Consider the following 24542-nt stretch of genomic DNA (forward strand, 5'->3'; position numbering starts at 1 on the left):
TCAACATTTTCTCATGACCGGATAAAAGGAGCTCCTTGACTGTGACTGGCGAGCTTGAGAAGCCCTGGCTTCTGAGGGAGTTGCTTTCTTTTTAAGTATCCCTTGCGTATTTTGTTCTATTCTTAGAAGGATCACATAGCACTTGGGAGCAAAGATGCAAGCGAGAATCCCAGCACTGGAAGTCAAAATGGCAAAGACTTCCAAGGCCACAATGGCTTTGCCCTTGGAGCTCTGATACGAGGGCAGGAAGGAGATCCAGACGCTACCGAACACAAGCATGCTGAAGGTCAGGAACTTGGCTTCATTGAAAGTATCTGGCAGGTTCCTGGCCAAGAAAGCCACGGTGAAGCTCGCCAAGGCCAGCAAGGCCATGTAGCCCAGGACACAGTAGAAGATGAGGAGAGTGCCCTCATTGCACTGGATGATAATGGAGCCAGGCTCAGAGTGGATGTCCATCTCCAGGAAGGGAGGGTATGTCCCAAGCCAGATGCCACAGAGACACATTTGGATGAGGGTGCAGGTGAAAATGAGAGAGTTAGATGCTGTGGATCCCAGCCACCTGCGGAGCCTGTTGCCTGGTTTTGTGGCCCTGAAGGCCAGAACCACAGTGATAGTTTTAGCCAAAATGGAGGAAATGGCTACTGTAAAGACAACTGCAAATGTGGTTTGGCGCAGCAGGCAGGTGGCTGTGGTAGGATGGCCGATGAAGAGCAAGGGGCAGAGGAAGCAGAGGCCAAGGGAGACCAGCAGCATGTAGCTGAGACTGCGGTTATTGGCTTTGACTGTGGGGGTATCTCTGTGCTTCACAAAGACCCCCAGGACAAGCATAGTAAGGAGGGAGAAGCAGATGGCTGTACAGGCTAGAGTCATTCCCAGAGGTTCTTCATAGGCCAGGAAGGTCACAGTCCTAGGGAGGCAACAATCTCTTTCCCTATTAGGATATTGATCTTCAGGGCACTGCAGGCACTGCTCTGCATCTATGAACAACAATAAATCATGCTATATCCCAGATTGATCACTTTTTGTCCCCTATAAAGCACACTGTTATTCATTTCATATTGAGCTCCATCTCATTTTTGGACTCCTAAGTAAGAAGGAAAAATATTCTAAAGGCTGAATAAAATGAAGATACATTTCAGTTTCCTCATTTCTCCACATATGGATAAAATAATGTGTTGAAATTATTTATTTCATATCATAGATTTGCTAAACAAAAATTCAAACTCCCTGCAATCCATTAATTTGAAACCCCTTACAATGAGTCGAAAACGGTCCTTTTATACACAATCCAATACTTTAAGAACAGAAATGAAACATTGAAACCATAGAGGAAGGCCAAGAGTTGCTTTTTAAAAATTAGGTGAAAAAGATTTTTTGTTGAATTTCTCTGAATGTAAGGTTATAGCTACAAGCCATTTTCCATTTGGAACATGGTCCAAGAATATGAACAATTTTCAGAAGAAAAAATTAAAACCATTTTTAGTCATACAAAAAAATGCTCAAAATCACTATTGATTAGAGAAATCCAAATTAAGACAACTGCAGTACCACTTCACACCTCACAGATTGGCTAAGATGACTAGAAAAGATAATAGAAAATAGTGGAGGGGAAGAGGGAAAACTGGGATGCTAATATGTTTTTGGTGGAATTGTAAATTGATCCTACCATTCTGGAGAGCAATTTGGAATTATGAGGAAAAAGCTATCAAAACTCTGCATCCAGCAGTGGATCTACTGTGTCTGTATCCCAGAGAGGTCATAAAAAAGAGAAAATCACCCACATGTATAAAAATATTTTCACACTTCTTTTTGTAGTGGCAAGGAACTGGAATGAGAGAGGATGCCCAAAAGTTGGAGAGTGGCTAAACAAATTATGATATATGAATGTAATGGAATATTATTGTTTTATAAGAAATGATCAGCAGGCTGATTTCAGAAAGGCCTGGAGAGATTTCTATTACCAGATGCAAAGGGAAGTAGGTAGACTCAAGAGAACACTGCACCCTGAAACAGATACCATGTGATGATCAACTGTGATAGACTTGGCTCTTTTCAACAATGAGACTTGTGATGGAGAGTCTAGCCATTTACATTCAGAGAGAGGATTATGGGGACTGAATGTGGATCACAACATAGTATTTCCACCATTTTTTGTCATTATTTCTTTCCATGGTTTTTTTTTCTTATTTTTTCCCTGTTGGTCTGATTTTCTTGTGAAGCATAATAAATAGGGACATGTTTTGAGAAAAAATGCACATGTTTAAACTGCATCGAATTACTTGCTGTCTAGGGAAAAAGAGAGATGAAAGAGGGAGAAAAATTGAGAACACAAGATATTTTTTTCACAAGAATGAATGTTTAAAAATATCTTTGTATGTATTTTGACAAGTGATAAGCTATTATTATTAAAAATAAAGTCTTCATAATAAATACTACACATTGTATTCTGAAAAATAATTGTGATTGGAAAAAAAGAAATGCTAATTGAAATAAGGTGAAAAATAGTCCATTTTGGGAGTTTGACCATAACGAAGTAAGTAAAATGAGAATAAAAATCAAACTCCAAAGGACTGACTTAAAGCGTAAGTGTTATGTACACAAAATAGAAGACCAAGAAAATTCGCCCCCCCAAAAAAATCCCCCAAAGTGCAAGCTTTCAAACATACTGTTTTATTGATCAATATCAAATACAAAGCAAATCAGAATGAGGTCTCATCAGCTTTGACACCGAGATAACTTTGAGGATGATCAATTTTTATTCATTTTTTTGTGAGCCAAGTTTTCTTGAATTGGGACTCCATCCTCCAGAAAACAAATCTTTCAAATAATCTCCCTTGAGGACTCTGATCAAACTTATGCCAAGGGATATTTTCATAAGACTAAATCCAGAGACCAGACTTCTGCCCTTAAACCAAAAGCATCTGTGTTTGGATAGTTTTTAGAATTAAAATATTTTTTTTTAATTTTTCTGTTAAGAGGGAAGAAGTTTAAAACTAAGTTTTAGACTAAGCTTTCCTACAGGAATGGGGAAGATTCCAATTAGGCTGCAAGGTCAAGGAAGTATTAGGGATTCCCATGGTAGTAAAATCCTGATGGATTCTGCTTCGACAGATTTTGGGTATCTTGGACATGGTAAGCTTCTAATTATAAGAATGATCACAAAGCACATTGAATGAAGAGGATTGAATAAATGCAATGTTATTTCAACTCAGAAATTACTGTGATTTTGCCAAATACAAAGCACACCAGTTTAAGATTAACAAATGAGAATGTCCATTACTTTGGAAGAAGGGCAATTTATCTTTAGGAACCCACCTGTCTGGTTGGAAATTGTCCCTTTAGGACATGGGGTGCAAGCATAGCAACACCTGGGCTGGCTTTCCAGAGCTGTCTTTTGGAATCCAGGGCCACACTTCAGATTGCACATAGAAGTTGGAGTCTATATTTCCAGCAGAGAAAGGGAGAAAATGTTGTTGAAAAAACAACTGGTGAAAGATGGATGAATTGAGGAAATTAAGATTTCAAGGTTCTCCTATGGAAGACAGGTAGAATAAAGTATTTGCAATTCTGCAGGACAAGAATGACGTAATTCTCAATGGAAAACTTGTATCTTCATCTTCCAATTCAGATCATCTTATCCCCAATGAATCCACACAAATTAACCAGTGGATACAATCAAGGTCCTTGCTATTTTTTTATTGTAATATCTAGTTGGTTAGTTTTTCCCAAGTACCATTTTAACTCTAAACATCATTCCATTTTAGAATTGGCAATGCTGACATGTTTTTGACCGTACAAGAGGAAATATATTTTATTAATTTCTAACCCCTGAAAGTTTTGGGTTTTTGTGTTTCCATAAATTCAAACATTCTACCTAGAATGATTCAGGGAATGATATTTTAGAGAATACGTACCAAAATAAACGAATTGCACAATTAGTGCTTGATTGAATCAATGAATCAGGTGATTTTACAGGCTAATCTTATTCTCTCCCAGGCTGATATTTGAAATCTGTTCTTGGCACTATTGTAAAGGGGCGGTGGAATTGATCTATATATACACAGATGGAATTGTATAGAAATACATGTTTGATATCAGCAGAGGCTATAGCTGCAACATTTATATTAAAAATCTCTAAAGCCATTGTGTCTTTAAAATAAAACACAGCTTTGTACAACTGTACCCAACTCAAATACAAACTCAGATTAAATTATTTGTCTATACAAATCCAGATATTGAGTAATCATCTGTAAATAAATGCCTTTGGGGGATAATTGTTGTCTACTCTAGTGGATATAAATAGCCTATCGCACACATTTCCACTATCTGGAAACATCATTGTACCAGTGAAGAAACAACCAGTGTCCAGGAAACGAAAGAGACAAAGTGATAACATTGATCTTCATTGGCTCCTTACCTGATGGAAATCTTCTGGCCAATCTATGTCTTCTTTCTTAATGATGAATCTCTGAGCAAGAGGATGCACTTCACCCACTTTGACCAACGTCTCTATCTGGTCAGGGAAGGATTTATAATTGAGTATATCATATGTCTCAGCATCCACCTGGACTCCATCCTTATGTGACCCATCACTGGAATTATTGACAGAACTGATGAATTTCAGAAAGTGGTGGATCTGAAAGAAAGAACAGGTGATTGTTATTCTTTGTGGAAAGAAGAATTGTGCCCATGTCCCAGGATTGACTATCAGTGGAAAACAGGCTCATAATCTGGAGCCTCCAAAAGTTGTCATTCTCATTTTTGACCTTCTCTTAGAGTTTCTGAACTCTAGAAAACTTGAAAACTAAGGACAAATGAAAAATAACAAAACCGGCACCCAATTATTTTCTACAGATATGCTAGATAAATTGTGGTATGTGAATGTTATAGAAAATTATTGTTCTGCAAGAAATGACCAACAGGATGATTTCAGAGAGGCTTTGAGAGACTTACATGAACTGATGCTAAATGAAATGAGCAGAACAAGAACAAGGCAACAAGAAGACTGTGTGATCAATTCTAATGGTCTTGGCTCTCCTCAATAATGAGGTGATTCAAACCAGTTCCTGTAAAGGCTAGTATTCTGGAGAAGTATACTTGAAAGAAGGTGTTAACTCAGTAGAATTGGTAAGGAATGTTAATCTAGTTTAGCATGGTGATTAATAGTTCTCTATTTCAGTGCATGTACATAGTACTGAATATAGTTCTACAAGATTGACATCTATGATAAGGTAATTATATATAAAATGTATATTCAGGTTGTGGTTTTCAGTGGTCAATGGAAAATATTCAAGAAAATTTCGCAGAGAATTACAAAATATAGAATGAGAAGGTTGAAAAACAGAAATTTAATCTACATTGTTGCCACTGAGAAATTTAATGGTAAGACCTGATTATTTTAGGGAAAAGAAAAATAATCTAATTGGGCAGAATTCCTAGTACACATTTGGTGTTCAGTCATTAAGTCCTGTCCGACTTTTCATGACCCCATGGACCATAGACTACCTTACCCTGCTATGCTCTACTATATCTCAAAGTCTGTTCAAGTTAATATTAATCATTTCCATGACACTATCTATCTTAAACTGTACCATTCTTTGTTCCTTTTACTTTCAATCATTTCTAACAACAGGGTCTTTGCCAGTAGGTCCCATCTTCATATTATGTGGACAAAGGTTTAAACTGCTTTAGGGTTTGAATTTCCAGTGAACGGTGGGGATTAATTTAAGTATTGACTGATTTTATCCCCTGGTCGACCAAGAGTCTTTCTAAAGTCTTGTCCAGCACCACTATTATACCATAGAATCAGTTCTGCAGCACTTATCTTTCTTTTAAGTCCAAATCCCACAGACATAATTTTTTCTTGAAAACACACATACGAGAGAGGGCGAGAGCCAGAAAGAAAAAGAGAGAGAGAGAGAGAGAGGAGAGTTTTAGTTATAGAAAATTTGGTAGCAAAGTTTAATTCTAGTAATCATCACATATATTACTGTGGAAAAGAATCACCTATAAGAAATGATGTAGTCATTATCATATATAAAAAGGTGAGGAACGAAGTACTTGGCTTTTAAATCAAAAATAACAGGATGGTATCTGTTGGAATCCAAGGAAAACTGTTCAACATCATAATACAAACATATGCTTTAACCACTGATGGGAAAGAGGCCAAAGTCTGTCACATTTTTGAAGACCTGTAATGTGTTCTCCAAATAAGTCCTATATATACAAAGCAAGTCAAATTTGTCCAAGGAAATGAAAAGACAATGTAATTAAGCAAAATAGAATTAGAACAGCAGTCAGATTTGGGTTTCTCCTACAAAACAAAGAGCTGGATAGACGAAAGCCAACTTCTACAAATTTTCAAATTGAGTACATTAAGTAAGAAATGCAAATGGAATATAAAAAAGAAAATTGAGGGATTGTCCATCAATTGGGAAATGGTTGAATAAATTTTGGTATATGTTTCTCATGTAATATTATTGTTGTATGGGAAATGATGAGCAGGATGCTTTCAGAAAAAAATGTTCGAAAATCCTCCACAGACTCAAGCAAAGTAAAATGTACTATATACACAGTAATAGCAATGTTCTGTGATGACCAGCTGTTCTCAGTAGTACACTGATCCATGAATATGCTAAAGAATGTGTGGTGTTCTTCTTCTTTGAAATATAATATAAAGGTTGGTTCTATCTGCAAGCAGGTTTCTTGGGGAGGTAGCTCTAGTATCAGGTCAGATCAATAATCACCCCAAATGTAGCCAGGTGTTAAAAATGCATTTGCTTGTTCAATAAAAAGTTTATTGCTTCCTCAAAATAGCCTGGTTAGTTTTCTTGGCTTATCTCTCTGCTTGGTTCCAAGAGCTCCTTCCGAATGTCTCCAAATCCAACGGTTTGTCCTTCAGCCACCAGCCAGCCAGGTGGAAAATGGAATGAATCTCTCTTGCCTTCAAGAGAGGCTTATGGGTTTCGTCCCAGATTGTTCCCCTCCAACCCCTGGCAATGTTCCAAAGTCACTAACTAACCCAAAGCTAAGAGCCTCTTTATATATGATCTCTCAAAGGTTGTCTCCTCCTTCTGGAGGCAGGGATTAAAGGAGGTGTGAATTTGAATATCTCATATTAAACCCTGAAATCTCCGAAAGTGTGAACTCCAATGAGTACTTAAATACTTCTTGCTTATATGAGCTCTCTAAAGGTGTGAACACAAGCATTGCATCAATTCCATTGAGTTAACACTAGGATTCTAACATCTCCCTTGAGTTATCATCTTGTTTCACGTTGAAGTAACACTAGGATTCTAACATCTGCTTTTTTTTGTTTTAGAACATAGATGGTTATGACCTCCCTGACTTCTCAAGGAGGTGAGAACCCCAAAAAGAAGGTGATCACACCTTCCCTGACTGCTCAAAAAGGGAGTGAAAACACCATAAAAAGAAGGTGATCACACCCTCCCTGACATCTCAGCAAGAAAGATGGAAACACCAAAGGAAATACAAAATCAAATCAGATTAGTGATTTCTAAAGGGGCTCACTTGAAACAGGTATGAAACAAGGTGTACATACATCCATCCCCTATGGGAGGCATTCTTTGTACAAACAAAACTAATGCAAACAAGATTAGAAGGGAAGCAACAAAATGGGAATACATCTTCACAGTTAAAGGTTCTGATAAAGGCCTCATTTCTAAAATATATAGAGAACTGACTCTAATTTATAAGAAATCAAGCCATTCTCTAATTGATAAATGGTCAAAGGATAGGAACAGACAATTTTCAGATGATGAAATTGAAACTATTACCCCTCATATGAAAGAGTGTTCCAAATCATTGTTGATCAGAGAAATGCAAATTAAGACAACTCTGAGATACCACTACACACCTGTCAGATTGACTAAGATGACAGGAAAAAATAATAGAGAATGTTGGAAGGGATGCAGGAAAACTGGGACACTGATGCATTGTTGGTGGAATTGTGAACGAATCCAACCATTCTGGACAGCAATCTGGAATTATGCCCCAAAAGTTATCAAATTGTGCATACCTTTTGATCCAGCAGTGTTTCTATTGGGCTTATATCCCAAAGAAATACTAAAGAAGGGAAAGGGACAGGTATGTGCCAAAATGTTTGTGGCAGCCCTGTTTGTAGTGGCTAGAAACTGTAAATTGAATGGATGCCCATCAATTGGAGAATGGCTGGGTAAATTGTGGTATATGAATGTTATGAAATATTATTGTTCTGTAAGAAATGACCAACAGGATGAATACAAAGAGGCTTGGTGAGACTTACATGAACTGACGCTAAGTGAAATGAGCAGAAGCAGGAGATCATCATATACTTCTACAACGATATTGTATGAGGAAGTATTCTGATGGAAGTGGACTTCATTGACAAAGAGATCTAACTGAGTTTCAATTGATAAATGATGGACAGAAGCAGCTACACCCAAAGAAAGAACACTGGGAAACGAATGTGACCTATCTGCATCTTTGTTTTTCTTCCCGGGTTATTTTTACCTTCTGAATCCAATTTTCCCTGTGCAACAAGAGAACTGTTCGGTTCTGCAAACATATATTGTATCTAGGATATACTGGAACATATCTAACATATATAGGACTGCTTGCCATCTAGGGGAGGGGATGGAGGGAGGGAGGGGAAAAATCAGAACAGAAACAAGTGCAAGGGATAATGTTGTAAAAAAAAATTACCTTGGCATGGATTCTGTCAATATAAAGTTATTATTATTGAAAATTTTAAAAAAGGAAAAAAATATGGGAGGCATTACACATAATTACATAATATACATAAGCACATAGCAATATAACACAGACTAGTAGTAATGTCACCAATAACGTGAATCAACATGAGAATTTATACATGTCCATAAGTCCAAGAAATAGTCCAAAATGAATCTATTGTCCATTAGTTCATGTGCCAGGAATCCAATAATTCCTGTAAGCTCTGAAGTACTGCAATAGTCTCATCAACAATTTTTCATCTCAAGGAATCCAATGATTCCTGTTGAAACAGTCTCGTCTTGTGTTACTGAATCCAATCATTCCTGAAGATTTCAAAGCTACTTCAACAGTTTCACTGTCAGCCATGCTCTTTCTGTGTCAGATGTTTCTTAAATGTGATTTTAAAAAATCTTTCCATACCCAGAGAAGAAAATGACTGTGTCATGTGTCTGAATACAGATTTTTGTATATTCTCTCTCTTTCTCTCTCTCTCTCCCTCTCTCTGTCTTTGTCTCTCTATCACTCCTGCTCTTTTTATTGTTCTCTTTGTCTCTATATCTCTCTATATGTGTATCTCTTTCTCTTGCCATGTCTCAATTTATTTTTGTCAGGTTTTTAATTAAATCAAGAAATCTCTTTTCTTTCACAGCATGACTTTTATAGAAATAGTTTGCATAATTTCACATATCTTTTCTTACAAGGAACTGGAGTGGGAATAATGGAGAGAATCTGGAACTCAAAAGTTTAAAAATCAAACAAAAATTATTTAAAGTGTAACTGAGGAAACTATTAAATAAATTATTTTTAAAAAATTGTGACATAAAATTTGAAATAAATAAATCTGAAGTAATTTCATTGTTTCCACCCAGAATTACATGTAATCACAAAGGGGAAAAACCTGAAAAAATATATAAAGGAATACCTCAAATCATCACTGCATCCTCTCTAGAACAAATCTTTAACAAGAGAATGTTGTGTAGCCTATGCTAAGCCCAATTTTTGAAGAGATATGTTACCTTCCAAGGAAGATCTAGGTGTCTCCCAAGGTCTGATACCTCCTTTACCTCAGAATGGAGTATTTGATGGAGAGCATGGGCCACTAAATACACTGCATTGTAAACATTTGGAAGCAGTTCCAGAAGGGCGATGTCAATGTTCGTAAAAGATGAATGTAAATCTCTGAAAGAAAAACCTTTTGAGCACAAAGCATAGAACATCTCTACATCACCTTTTTTGGAAAATCTACATTTAAAGACACTCTCCCAGAAAGATTTTAGGAAAATGTCCTCAGGGTTCACACTTGTATTCAGGCTTCTTACAAAATCTGTAAAACCAGGAATCTCCTTCTGGGTATGAGAAAATAGTATTGTACCATGAAAAGTGGGAAATTGGTCTAAATCTGTATCAATGGAAAAATCCCAAGAAGATGTGGTAATCAACAACTTTCCATAAGGTTTATAAGACATCAATACACTGAAAAGTTCATGGAGGGAATCAGTATCTCCATAGATGAACATTACATTTGGTGATGATGAAATAATTCTAGAAAATAGGTCAAAATCTTCTCTGTTTCTAAAGTTTTTAGGCACTGTTTCCTTAAAAGACACACACAAATTATTCCTGATCATTTCTTCTTTCAGATCCTTGAAGAACATTTCCCCTTTTGGGTTATCAGAAACAAGCAGTCCTATCCATGTCCAGTCAAAATGCAGCATCAATTGGATAAATGCCAGGTGAAGAGCAGATTGCTCTTTCCCCATCTGATATACAAAAGGATACTGAACTTTATCATTCAATAGAAGATCAAATGAACCACAGCTAATCTAAATGAAACAGAAAGAAGACAATGAGTTCCTTCACTGTAGGAATTTGGCCTTCATATTTGTATAATAAACAGCTATTAATAAGTTTCACAGAGCAGATGATTTGCTTGTAAATTTTAATTTATAGTTTTAGATCACAAAATTATGGTGTTATGGAATGGAAAAGTTGGAAGGAAAATCTGAAACTGCTCCCATCCAAGAATCCTTTTTCCATTGTCTCTATCAAGTACTTTCTAAGTTTCTGCGTGAAACATTGCAAGGAGGAAAAATTCTCCAAAAAGGTCTTTACCCCTTTTAGATAACTTGACTGAAAGACAGAATATTTTTTGATTAACTTTTTGGCGAAATCAGTATCTTTGGAACATTGTCTTTTTGTTCCTATTTCTTTTCTGGAAATTCAAGTGGAACATTTTTGTGTCCTCTGCATAAAGCTGTTAATTAAATAGTGAAGCATAGTTACATGTCTTCTCTAAGTCATCTTCTCTTCCAGTTCAAATATCAACAATTATATTCCTGAGATTTTCTATATTATACATTTGCCTCCTCTTATAATTATAGGGAGAATTTTATTTCTCTGAAAACAAAAAATGTGCCTGAGAACTTGTTCTAGGAGCAAAAGTTCTCTATATCAAAATCATTAAGGAATAGGAAATGGAGAACTCCTCATAGGGAAATCTACTGCCAAGAGTGGAATTCGACATTAGTGATACCCTATGAATAAGAATTCTGTAAGAGTTCTTAGTACTTTTTAGTAAAAACTGAGATAAGCAATGGTTCACTCCACATCCAATGAATACTTTAATCTCTACTCTCTAAACACAACAAAAAATGACCTTGTATGAGATCTTCAATCATGCAATTTGTCCAGGAGGCAGGAAAAAATTTCATAGGCACTATGTCTTGGTTATACCATTCAGCTCCAGTTTTCTAAGAATGTCATAAAATAATTAGTGCTGAAATCTGATTATAAATAGCTCTCCAGTAATCCAATCATTGAGGATATTTGGAATATTCCCTCTAAAATGTAATCTTCTCTATGGGTGGTTTTCTTGGGGTCTTTGGAAGCAGCCTTCATTTTCGTTCAGCAATCACCACAAGTTCAGCTAGTGTTTAAAGTCCAAATCCTTTATTGTCTCTTTCCAAGTCTTGTTTCCTTTCCTGTGGCCTTGTTAGCTTTCTTATACTCCAGACCCTTTATTATCTCCTTCCTGGGGCTGGGCAGCTTTCTGGAGAGCCTTTCAGTCACACATTGGTTCCGAGAGCTTGAACTCCCTCTTCCCTTCTCTGTCTTCTGAATCTCCCTGACTCAATCCTGGCTGAGGCCCCTAGCTTATATATGCTCTTTTATCAAAGGTTTGAATCTTGTAGAATTATAGTAAGTACTAAGTACATGTACTGAACTAGAGAATTGTTAAGCACCATGCTAAATTAGATAATTATTATCTCTATCAATTCCACTGATTTAGCACCTTCTTTCAAGTTCTGGCCCATAATATCTCCCGCTTTCTTTTGCTTTAGAACATAGGTGGTCATGACCCTCCCTGACTTCTCAAGGAGGTTCATATACTCCTAGGGGATAATTCTCAAGTGGGGGGGGAGGAACCCCAAAAAAGAAGGCAAACATGCCTTTCTTGACTGCTCAAAAATGGGTGAAAACACCAAAAAACGAAATGATAATGCCCTCCCTGGCATCTCAGGAAGGGAGTTAAAAACACCAAAGGAAATGGGAAATCAAATCAGATTAGCAGGTTTTTGAAGGGGCTCACTCTTAAAATAGGTATACATAAATCCATCAATATGAGAGGTATTACACATAATTACATAAATTACATAAGCACAAAGTAACACAGTCTAGTAGTGATGTAACAAATAACATGAATCAACATGAGGAATTATACATCTTTATAAGTCCTAGAAATAGTGCAAAAGGAATCTATTGTCCATTACTTCATGCTCCAGGAATCCAATAATTCCTGCAAGTTTCAAAATCCTGCAATAGTCTTATCCTCTGTTAGGGAATCCAATGATTCCTGCAGATTTTGTTCTTAGGTCTTCTCCTTTGTTTTGAGGTTTTTTCTTTTTTTGTCTCTTTCCAGTTGCTTGTTGGCACCCATCTGATTCCTTCTCCATCTGTATTAATACAAACAGATGCTTTCTCCCAAGCAGTTAACCTATCTAGTCCATTCTGTTTACTACTTTCTAAATCTCTTCTCATCATCTGGCAATTACATTGGAGCTGCTCATTATATTGGACCTGCTCTCACTGAACACTGCCCTTCTTTTCGGTTAAAAAGCCTGCATTCTCCACAATTATAATCCCTTTCTGTCATCTGATTGCTTTTTGGCTGATAGATCATTTAATTCCTTTCTGCCACATGATTTTTTTGTAGACTGATTGATCACACCAGAGCCCTGAACTTCTAAAGGTGTACCTTTGGCTGCCATCATGCCCCACCTGAATTTTGTATGATATCTTGGAGCTGGACCTTGCCTCTCATTTCCCTGGGTCAATCTACATTCTGAGGTCCAGTGGAAGTCCTTGTGGCATTTTAGGTCTTCTCTCACCCTGTCCTCTCTATTGCTTTGCCTTCTTAGGGCTCTGAGATATCCTGTTTTTCCACATTGAAAACATCAATGACTTTTTCTAGAAGTCCCTTGCCAGGAGGGTCTCTGTCATCCCATGTTCATCATACTCTGGGTATAATAAGCACTTGTGCCCACTTTGGCACCCCAACTTATGAACTCCTCTAAAGAGCATCTTTGTGTAGTCCCCATATAATTCTTCTACAAATCTCATTAGCATTTTCCTTAGCCAGTTGTCTGATCATAATTCTTATAGCTGCATTTTCTCCAATGGTTCTGGTGATAGCTGTTTGCAGATGTCCCACAAAATCTGCAAAGAGTTCATTGGGACCTTGCTGTATTTTTGTGACGGTTTCCTCTTGATCTTTCCTGGGGATGGTACCCAAGCTTTTATAGTATCAGTGACAATTTGTTCATATGCTCCTAGGGGATAATTAATCTGTGCTGAATTCTCTGCATACTGACCTTCACCTGCTAGTTGGTCAAAGGTGATTTGTATAATAACTCCAGTTTGCTTATTGAGTTGGGCTTGAATCCTACATAATTGCTGATACTCTGAAAGCCACAACAAGTTTTGTCCAGGTTCTAATACATGTCCTTGCTATGGATTTCCAATTACTGGGTGTTAAAATTTCATACGCCAAACTCTCTAGTAACATCTTTTTTTTTTTTTAATTTAATTTTATTTAATAATAACTTTGTATTGACAGAATCCATGCCAGGATAATTTTTACACAGCATTATCCCTTGCAATCACTTATGTTCCTTTTTTTCCCCTCCTTCCCTCCTCCCCCCCCCCCAAGATGGCAAGCAGTCCTATATATGTTAAATATGTAGCAGTATATCCTAGATACAATACATATTTGCAGAACCGAACAGTTCTCTAGTAACATCTTAACATAAGATGATGTAGCCCCATAAAGAGTGAAACCCTTTTTCAAACCCTTAATTTTTTCAGATCAAAAGGAATGCATCTTCTCCTTTGTTGACCTGAAGAGTCAAGTTCTTCAATCACTGAGTATGCATTTATTAAATCAGATACATCCTGTCCTTCATTTTTTGCCATAACCAGGGCATTTTGTAATCTTGTCACAGACTGCTTCATAGGTGGTGCTGATCGTGTTATTGCCTCTCCCCTTCCTCCTTCTACCTCTACCCATGAAAGGTTAATTGAGGGAAGTAGGTCAGGGGCTGGGGGATGCCCTAATGGTTTCTGCTGTGAAGTACTACACTCAGAATTGTACTTAACTCCTTTCTTATCTGATTCTTCATCTTTTTCAGATAGTTTATTTGGATCCTCCCCCTCCTGCTCTTTCTTCTTTTTCCTTATTCTATAACTCATATAATTTCCTAAAACCAGTTGTATTAAATTATATGTATAAAGTATTTCTTTGGAAACTGAATCAGGTAAATTTTCATTAAAGAATTGACATAGTTGCTCTCCTACTAATTTCCACTCATCAAGATTCAATTCTTTTTCCTTAGAGAACCAAGGAGATATGTATTGTAAAGTTTCTAAAAGTTCAATGATCTGCTCCCAAGTTACAATCAAACCTTGATTTTTCATCAGTCTGACCAAGATTTTGACACATTTTCCTTGAAGAGGAAAACAATGCTGTTTTCTAAACATCTGTCCCATTAGTTGAAATACTACTTTAGTCCTTAACAAAGTTTCCTTGTCTATTTGTGTACTCATTCAAATTTCTGGGTCACAGATGAAAGTTTTTGGCCCCATGTTCTGGTGCCAAAATGTAATATTCACTCTAAAATGTAATATTCTCTGTTGAAGTTTTCTTGGGGTCTCTGGAGAGAGCCTTCGTTTTAGTTCAGTTATCACTACACCAATACAGCCAGGGATTAAAGTCCATATGCTTTATTTTCTCTTTCCAAGTCTTGTCTCCTTTCCTGTGGCCTGATTGATTTCTTATAGTCCAGATCCTTTATTATCTCCTTGTTAGGTCTGGGTAGCTTTCTGGAGAGTCTTTAAGTCTGGCCTTGGTTCTGAGAGCTTGAGCTCTGGCCTGAGTGCTCTGGATTCTCTTGCTTCTGAATCTCCCTGACTCAATCCTAGCTGAGGCTCCTAGCTTATATATGCTCTCTTATTGAAGGTTTGAATCTTGGAGAACTATAGTAAATATTAAGTACATGTACTGAACAAGAGAACTGTTAAGCACCATTCTAAATTAAATAAGTATATAGAGAATTGACTCTAATTTATAAGAAAGCAAACCATTCTCCAATTGATAAATGGTCAAAGGATATGAATAGACAATTCTCAGATGAAGAAATTGAAACAATTTATAGACATATGAAAATATGCTCCAAATCATTATTAATCAGAGAAATGCAAATTAAGACAACTCTGAGATACCACTACACACCTGTCAGATTGGATAGAAAGATAGTGAAAGATAATGCAGAATGTTGGAGGGGATGTGGGAAAACAGGGACACTGATACATTGTTGGTGGAATTGTGAACACATCCAGCCATTCAGGAGAGCAATTTGGAACTATGCTCAAAAAGGTATCAAACTGTGCATACCCTTTGATCCAGCAGTGATTCTATTGGGCTTATACCCCAAAGAGATACTAAAGAAGGGAAAGGGACCTATATGTGCCAAAATGTTTTTGGCAGCCCTGTTTGTAGTGGCTAGAAGCTGGAAAATGAATGGATGCCCATCAATTGGAGAATGGTTGAGTAAATTGTGGTATGTTACAGAACGTTATGGAATATTATTGTTCTGTAAGGAATGACAAGAAGGATGAATACAGAGAGGACTGGCGAGACTTACATGAACTAATGTTAAGTGAAATGAGCAGAACCAGGAGAACATTCTATACCTCAACAACAATACTGTTTGAGGATGTATTCTGATGGAAGTGGATCTCTTCAATAAAGAGAGCTAATTCAGTTTCAATTGATCAAGGATGGACAGAAGCAGCTACACCCAAAGAAAGAACACTGGGACATGAATATAAACTGCTTGCATTTTTGTTTTTCTTCCCGGGTTATTTATACCTTCTGAATCCAATTCTCCCAGTACAACAAGAAAAATGTTCGGTTCTGCACACATATAGTCTATCTAGGATATACTGTAACCTATCCAACATGTAAAGGACTGCTTGCCATCTGGGGGAGGGGGTGGAGGAAGGGAGGGGACAAATCAGAACAGAAGTGAGTGCAAGGGATAATGCTGTAAAAAATTATCCTGGCATGGGTTCTGTCAATAAAAAGTTATACCAAAAAAAAAAGTGAAGTATATCTATATTCTGACAATACTAACTGTCTCAAAGTAAAATAAAAATATAAAAAGGAAAAAAAATAAATTAGATCATTATAGTCTCTATCAATTCCACTGACAGCACCTGCTTTTAAGTTCTGGCTCATAACACATATCCCCATCCAGATTCGCAAACTCTTGGCTTTTTGAGATGAAACCCTTCAGGCCAAGTGTTTCAGAAAATATTGTTTTTCTTTTTGTACCAGATGGTGGAGGCAAGATGGAAGTGTAAAGAAGCTGCTCAAGCTCTATCAGTTTCCTCAAAATAAAGAAGCTGCTCAAGCTCTCTCAGTTTCCTCAAAAACTATTAAATAAAAAAAAAGTGTCTGAACAGAATCCAATGGAATGAAACCACTCTCCAGTTTAAATGGACTAAAAAAGCTTCAAAAAAGGTCAGTCTCACTAGGGTGAAAGAGGCGTTCTGTCTAGGTTAGATAGATTGTGGGAAAGCCAGTGAGAGGAGCTGAATCACCGCAAATCAGCCACTAATACGCTCAGTTATGACACAGTAGAGGAGCAAATCAGTAGAGCAACTTCCAGTTCCAGCTCAAAAGCCAAACTCTAGGAAACCAGACTCTTTCCTGAATAGAGCAGGCAATGCTAACATTGCAAACAATTTTCAGATGTCAAAATTAAAGCCATTTATAATTATATGAAAAAATGCTCTAAATCACTATTGATTAGAGAATTGAAAATTAGAATAGTTCTACAGTACCATCTCACACCTCTCAGATTGGCTATGATGACAGGAAAAGAGAATGATAAGTATTGCAGGGGATGTGGGAAAACTGGGTTATTTATGCTTTAGTTGTGGAGTTGTAAAGTTATCCAACTATGCTGCAGAGTGATCTGTACTATGCCCAATGGGCTATAAAACTGTACATGTCCTTTGACCCAGCAGTACCATTACTGGGTCTATATGAAAGAAATTATAAAGGAGGAAAAAGAAGCTACATCTGCAAAAAAATGTTTGCAGCAGGTCTTTTTGTGGTAACAAAGAATTGGAATAAGAGTGCATTCCCATCACCTTGGGAAAGGGTGAATAAACTTTGGTACAGGAAGGTAATGGGATATTATCGTTCTGTAAAAATGATAATGAACAAGCTGACTATAGAAAGACTTGGAAAGATTTACATGAACTGATGCTGAGCAAAACAAGCAGAACAAGGAATACGTTGTTCACAATAACAGCAAGAATGTGTGAAGATCATTTATGAAACACTTGGTTCTCAGCATTTCAGAAATCCAAAACAATCCCAATATGTTATAGGCCAGAACTCTGAACTTGAAACAAGGTGCTAAGTCGGTGGATTTGATAAAGACAATGGTTATCTAGTTTAGCATGATGCTTAATAGTTCTCTAATTCGGTACATGTACTTAGTCCACAAGATTCACAACTATGATAATGGAGTATATAACTGCCAGCAAGGACTGGACCAAATTCAACTCCATCTCATGTTGGCTGGCCTGGCCTCCTGCATTTCTTCCACTAAGTTCAGCTCCTGTCTGAAGGCCCTCCAGAAAACTAGTGGAGCCCCTAGTGAAGAAGACAATAAAGACTTTTGGACTTTACTACCTGACTATTCTTGTGGTGATTACTCTGCCGAAAGGAAGGCTGCCCAAAGACCTCCAGAAAACTAAAATAGCAGCATTACACCAATAGACTTGGACATAAAATCCTATCTGCATCCAGAAAAAAAATCTAAGGAAACTAAATGTAAACCAATACATGCTATGTTCACTTCTTTTTTCTATTTTTAAATCTTTCCCATTGTTTTTCCCTTTTGCTCTGATTTTTCTCTCCCAACATGATTCAGAAATAATATGTATTAAAAACAAATAAATTAACAAAAAAGAGAGACAAAATATTGCCTAATTCCCACATGCTTCATACCATAAAGTGGGAAGATAGGACAACAGTACTTTCCCATCCTATAGTATATAATATAATAGGTTTGGATTCATATTAAAATGTATAAAATATGACCCACATTCATGGCAATTTTTTTTCCTTCAGTAGAGAAATTATGAAAAGGCTCTTTCTTATACCCCCAGTGAGAAAGCAAATACATTTTTAAATAAATTATCTATGGTTCTCACTGTAGTATGCTTAGTGAGTATCCTCTCATTGATTAAAGAAATGTAAATTCAACTAACGATGAAATACTACCATAAAGCTATTAAATTGGCTGAGAGAAGGAATAAAGGACAAACATAAGAGAGGGGATGTAGAAAATAGGGATACTAAGGCTTTTGGTAGAATTGTGAACTGATTCAACCAGTTTGAAGAGCAATTTAAAGTACACCAAAAATAGTACAAAGCTATCTGTACCATTTAGTATATTAACATCTATATTAAATATTAACTATAGAAAGACCTGGAAAGATTTACATGAACTGATGCTGAGCAAAACAAGCAGAACAAGGAATACATTGCTCGCAATAACAATAAGAATGTGTGAAGATCATTTATGAAATGCTTGGTTCTCAGCACTTCAGAAATCCAAAGCAATCCCAATATGTTATAGGCCCTATAATCACTATTAGGTATATTTCCCAAGGAATTCCCTGATTGGAACATCTCAGTGAACAGAGAATTGGATGCTCTTTATTAGTACATACTGATGAAGACAAGTAGTAGTGCTTCATGCTTTTAGGGAAAATACAGAAATCAATTTCAAAATGAAAAGGAAGAGAGACCTCTCCATGGGAATTTTTGGAAGTGAGAAAAAAGAAATCTTTTCTTTTATCTAAAATCTTCAGAGTTTTATACAAGTATAAAAAGGTGAAGTGTAGTCATCTTTAGATTTTTCCTTGGCTCAAAATCATCAGACCATCACCTCACCTAGCATACAGAATGATTCCCCAGATGGAAAGGACCGTTTCCTCCTTTTTTTTTATCATGTTTTGTCAGAACATGTTGGAGGACTTCTTAATAATTGGTTATTGATTTATTGATACTACACCATAACATTTTATAAAGAATTTGCTGCTTTAAATATAAAGATGACATTGAAAATGAGTGACTGTATTGGTTTCTCTTACCTGTGGAACTTTATACAGTTCGAGAATGGTGGCCATGGCCATGGAAAGTGTAGCAGACATCCCTCCAATGACAGCCACAGAATTGGATTGTTTATCACAGCTATAATTGGGGATAATGGGACCTCTCCCTGATAGCCATATTAAGGAGCTCTCCACAGCTAGTTTCTCCAGATGGAAGTTATTGAGTAACTGATATCCCAAAGTTCTGTTGGGCAGCAAATAGGGGTTCTTGTTGATCTCATCAACAGCATACTGAAGAGCAAGGAAATAGTGATATTGTTTGAACATTGACCTAAAGTGAGAGGGAAAATTGAAAAAAAAAAGAAAAACTCTATATTCAAAGAAACAGCAAATTTTCGTAGTAGGAAGAGTGTCAGATAAGGAGTCAGAAATTCCTATCCTAAATCCTGCCCCCCAAATTGATTAAAATTGTGGTCCTGAGCACATCATTTCACCACCATGAGTGTCAGTGTCCACAATTGTAATATGACAGACTTGAACTATATCCTGTAAGATTCTTTCAAGACCACACACATTAAGACACAAACACATTCACACACACACATACACACACAAACACGCAAATGATGGATATACTTTAGACATTAGAATATGTCTCATTTTGAAAAAAGAATTCTGACTGGCTCACTGATTATCTTCAAGAAAAATAGAAAGGACTTCTGTTTCTCAGATTGCAATGAGGAGATTACCATGCAAAACATGTTAGCTAAGAATACATGATTTTATTGGTAATATATCTGCTAGATGCCTTACAATGATTTTTTAAATTATATATTGGATTGTAAGTAGAAGACATATATTTCAAAAGATTTCATGACCATGTCATGGGTAATACTGAAAGATTCACGATTCAGTACTAACTTGACTCTAGCTGAAATAGCTACTTTAGTCAAAGCTGAGATTTTCACAGCATATTCATTGGCCTTGAAGTCTATCCTTCTCCCTTACTCAAGCAAGGAAATATTCTTCCTCTCTTCGAAGATAGATTATTGAGAACCAGATCATCAATCAATCAACCCTTATTAAACACTGCTCTGGGCTAGGTATTGTGCTAAGTAGTCAGGATACAAAAAGAAGGGAAAAAAAATCCTATCTCCAAAATGATGATATTTTAATGGGAAAGACAGCTTATAATCAGAGACAGAAAGATAGAAAATTGATAGAGACACAAAGAAAGAAAAACAGAAACAGAGAGGCCCAGTGACTGTGGGAGGCAGAAAAAGAGAGGGCCAGCCAGGGAGCTATATATGTAAGAGACATTGCCAAGCTGAAGGAGACAGGCCTTGGGACAATCATGAATAGATATGGTGAGGGATAAGGGAGAATTTATGGTCAGTCCTAGGCTGAGGGCTAAAGGGCATCAAAGGATGGTATTGCCTTCTACAGTAAGAGGGAAAATAGGAGTATGGAGAGGTTAGCGATAAAAAATAATGCTTTATATTTTGGATATACTGAACTTAAGATGTCTCCTGGGCATTTAGTTCAAGATATCTGAGAGGCTATTGATGATATCAGTTGTAAAGACATCAGAGAGTTTAGATCAGGATAGAAAAATCTGAAAAACATCCACATAGAGCTACTAAGTAAATCATGGGAACTGATAAGATAATCAAAAGAAGTAGTGGAAGGGATTAGACACATTGATGAAGTATAACTACAGCTGCACAGTGTGATCTCAAAAGGCTCCATCAAAAGAAGGAGGAACAAGAAAACAACAAACAAGAAAAACAAAAAAAGGAGGAGAACAAAAAAACGAGAAACAAAAAAGGAGAAAAAACAGTCCCTAAAATCTAGAGAGAATACGGTACCAAGGAGAAGAAACTAATCACCACTGTCAGGAGAGATGGCCATTATCATAAAGAAGAATAGCAAAAGAAATGATCTGCAACTCAATGTAGTAAATGGGAAGAGAGAAACTAGAGTTCACAAGGAGTAGATGTTGAAATGTTTAAGAATTCATGCCAATGAGCTTACTAGAATTGATGAGATCTCCTATTAGACTTCAGGCATTTGAAAGTCATAGGGATAGAAAGACAAAAGAGAGAAGAAAAAAACAGCTCTTTTCTTTTGGCCAGAAAAGAAAATGTATCACTATCTGAAACAGATATTTGCAACAAAGAAGATAAAATATGATTTGGAGAAAGTCATCAATAGCTCTGGGAGAGCAAGAACATCTTCATGTCAAGTGAATTGAATTTTAAATGAGAAAAGGAATTCTGAGATATGGAACCTCGGAGAGATTCCATTCCTACAATGGGAGACAGCATTGACAAAAGCATGAAGATGAGAGATGGGGTGTGGAACATAGAAAGTGGTTGAGCGGTCCCTTTGGTTTTATTTAAAACGTCACAAAAATGGCAAGGGAAAACAAATGTCAAAAATTGCCCTATACTTTATATTTACTAGACATAAAATGAGGAAAAACCTCAGTACAAGTATTGGATCTTGTCAGTAGTTTGAGATACATGGCACTTGTTGATATTGTAAAGTTCATATTGTTTGATATTTTTGATGTGCTGTCATATTATTCTGATATTGGTAAAACATCAATAGGAATCATTAAATCAAATGGTCCTAACACCCATCAAACTTTTTAAATAAAGATAAGCCATGTTGTTCCTTTCCTTTAGCAGCTCTCTGTTGGGAAGATAAGGCTTGAAGCTTTGGATTAGATAAAACTGAACCCAATGCAGTATTCTGAATTTGTTCTGTTTTCTGATGCCTAAGATAATGAATGTTAGATTTCCCCTTCCCCGTTTCATGTTGTTATAATTCAGAAATATCTTTACACAAATCTCACCCAAGTCAAGTATCCATAAATGACCTTGAGATTTTCATCACATATGAACACAACTGTGAACATTTCCTCCCCTATTTGGAACAAGTAATCAGGTCTTAACCATGTCCATTCTTAGAGAACACAGTTTTGATACCTAAACTCCAATTTTGAGTGTAGGACCTCCCTAATGTGTTTCACCCCTCCTTGTACTGGGTGAGTTTTTGTCCTCTGGAGATGAATCTGTGCTGGTTTATAATGCCATATAGAATAGGGGTGAATAGTCTCTCTCTGTTTGCTGCACTGCACATTAACAACACTTTTCATTTATCAACTGCTTGAATATTAGATTTCTAGTCAATTTTGAACCCACATCTTTGCTTTAACCAAAGTTCTGAGAATAAAGAAAACACAACTCTACCAACAAAGCAGTCAATAAGAAATATGGATTAATATTGCCTATATTAGGGAGGGTGGGAAAGTAACTACTTACGTTTGTTGTGCATAACTGTTGAAGGGACATATTTGGAAGAATAATTTGTTCACTTGAATCTCTACCTTCACAAAAAGGGAGAGGAATCCAGCAATGATTAGGTCCCCTTCTTTTCTATACATGGGATTGAAACGTCTTTCTATGTGACAAGGATTCTTGACCATCTGGTACTCAGATAAGAAAATCTGCAAAATCAGAAATACAAATAATAAAGAGGATGAGAGTCTCAGTTTCCCCAAGCCCATGGTCAATATTCCAGATCTCTAAAGAGCTAAGGATTAGGGGAGTATAAGGTGATTGGAGGCCATAGTTCTTGCATCAATAGGCACATGCTCTATTGCTAAACATTTGTCTTTTTTAATAGATGCTCAAGCTTTGTACATTCTCTTCTCCTTGGGAAAGCAGAATGTGAGACATGAAGTGAACCGCTATTTGGGATAAAGGCAAACGTTTGAGTGAGCAGGACATATTTATTTGACATTTTTGCCTCCTGGATATTATTCATCTAGTTCCCTGTAGATGAATAAGGAAAAGTGGTTCTTCTCATCTCTTGGGTGTAAGTCAAACAAATATTTTGACCAGAGTCCGAGAGTGAGTTTCTCCAAGGACCAACTAGCCCAGCAATTCTGCACCTGTGTCCTTCATCTTAAAAAATTCCAAACTTAACAAAAAAAAAAAGTTTTGGAACTTCCTTGCTTGTTTTCTGTCTCTGGAACCTTCGTAGCTTTGATGGGATCTGAAATGCCCAAAATACTCTTTTATCTTTTACATGCTAGCTCAACCTAGAAATTCCCTCCTTAAGAACAGATCTTTAAATCAAAAGTGAATTGTTAGATGGTAAGAAGGAATGATAAAAAAGAATATTTTCAGAAAGAGCAATTATTTTGAAAGGATTATTCAGGACACAATTTCAGACACAGAGTATGATTTGAAAACATCTTCAAGAAAACTTCAAAGAAAAATAAACCTGGGCAGAAATTTGATTTCAATTTCACAAAGAGAAAAGGCAAGATATTCTTACAGACCTGAGTTCTGAGATCCTATACCTGCTACAGGCTCAGTCACAGGTGTATCCTGGACCCACACTTGGTGAGGCTTTTTTCTGGGTCAGTCCCCAGCCCAGGGTCTAACTGGTCTAGCCTGGGAAAAAATCCCTAACTCTAAGATTTCATTGACCAGCCCAATGGACAATTTAATTTGAGGGATTATTCTAATGATATTTGAAGGGACATACTAGAAGAACTTTGCTGTACTGTTCTCTTTGTTCTGCCATTTTGGCTGATTGGAATTCCTTGAAATATAATGTCCAGAAACCATTTTAGTCAGTTTTCTGGTGTACTAATGATGCTTAAGCCTTCTTTCATCAATGTCTTAAAGGTTAGTTGTTTTGAAATATATATTTTTTCTAATTTTATATTTATTAGTTTTATTTTCAAATTCATTAGTGTCATAGAGAAATTGTTCTTTATTGTCTTCTAATTTTCAAAGAATTTTTTTCATCCTTGTTTTTCTAAGCTGAAGAATCTTCTCCCAATACTTTGTTCTTTAGGCCACATTTATTTTGGCATTTTTTCCACTATCCTTCTCATTCAATTTTTAAAATCAATTTAATTTCTTAAAAACACTTAGTCCAGCAAATTTTAAGCTAACCTAATGAAAATCAGTGTGAATTCAAATTATTTATTAAACATTATATGTATTTCTAAGTGTATATCTATAATGAGAAATTAAGTCAAATACTTAAGCCAATTCCTGATCTAGAAAAGTCCCAAGAATAGGTAGAAT

At 36.5% G+C, this 24542-nt stretch overlaps 1 protein-coding gene across 1 annotated transcript; it reads right to left on the reverse strand.

The window, feature by feature from the left end:
* On the reverse strand, positions 1 to 24030 carry LOC127541681 (vomeronasal type-2 receptor 26-like). The gene is made up of 6 exons (XM_051966897.1): positions 23992 to 24030; positions 22758 to 22942; positions 19468 to 19759; positions 4418 to 4636; positions 3316 to 3439; positions 1 to 977 (listed from the first exon to the last, which is right to left on the reverse strand). Exons 1-6 carry the CDS (start codon positions 24028 to 24030, stop codon positions 1 to 3), a joined length of 1836 nt encoding a protein of 611 aa, XP_051822857.1.
* Positions 24031 to 24542: the final 512 nt, after the last annotated feature.

This window comes from Antechinus flavipes, chromosome 6 (assembly GCF_016432865.1).
Source record: "Antechinus flavipes isolate AdamAnt ecotype Samford, QLD, Australia chromosome 6, AdamAnt_v2, whole genome shotgun sequence".
In the NCBI taxonomy this organism is placed as follows: Eukaryota; Metazoa; Chordata; class Mammalia; order Dasyuromorphia; family Dasyuridae; genus Antechinus; species Antechinus flavipes.

Bases quoted from the DNA above. Each gene is read 5' to 3' on its own strand.
- LOC127541681 (XM_051966897.1), bottom strand. From the start codon at position 24,030: ATGGCAGAACAAAGAGAACAGTACAGCAAAGTTCTTCTA. The intron at 19,760-22,757 runs GTAAGTAGTTAC...CTCTCACTTTAG, and splicing joins AACAGTTATGCACAACAAAC to GTCAATGTTCAAACAATATC. The intron at 4,637-19,467 runs GTAAGAGAAACC...TCTTTCTTTCAG, and splicing joins AACTGTATAAAGTTCCACAG to ATCCACCACTTTCTGAAATT.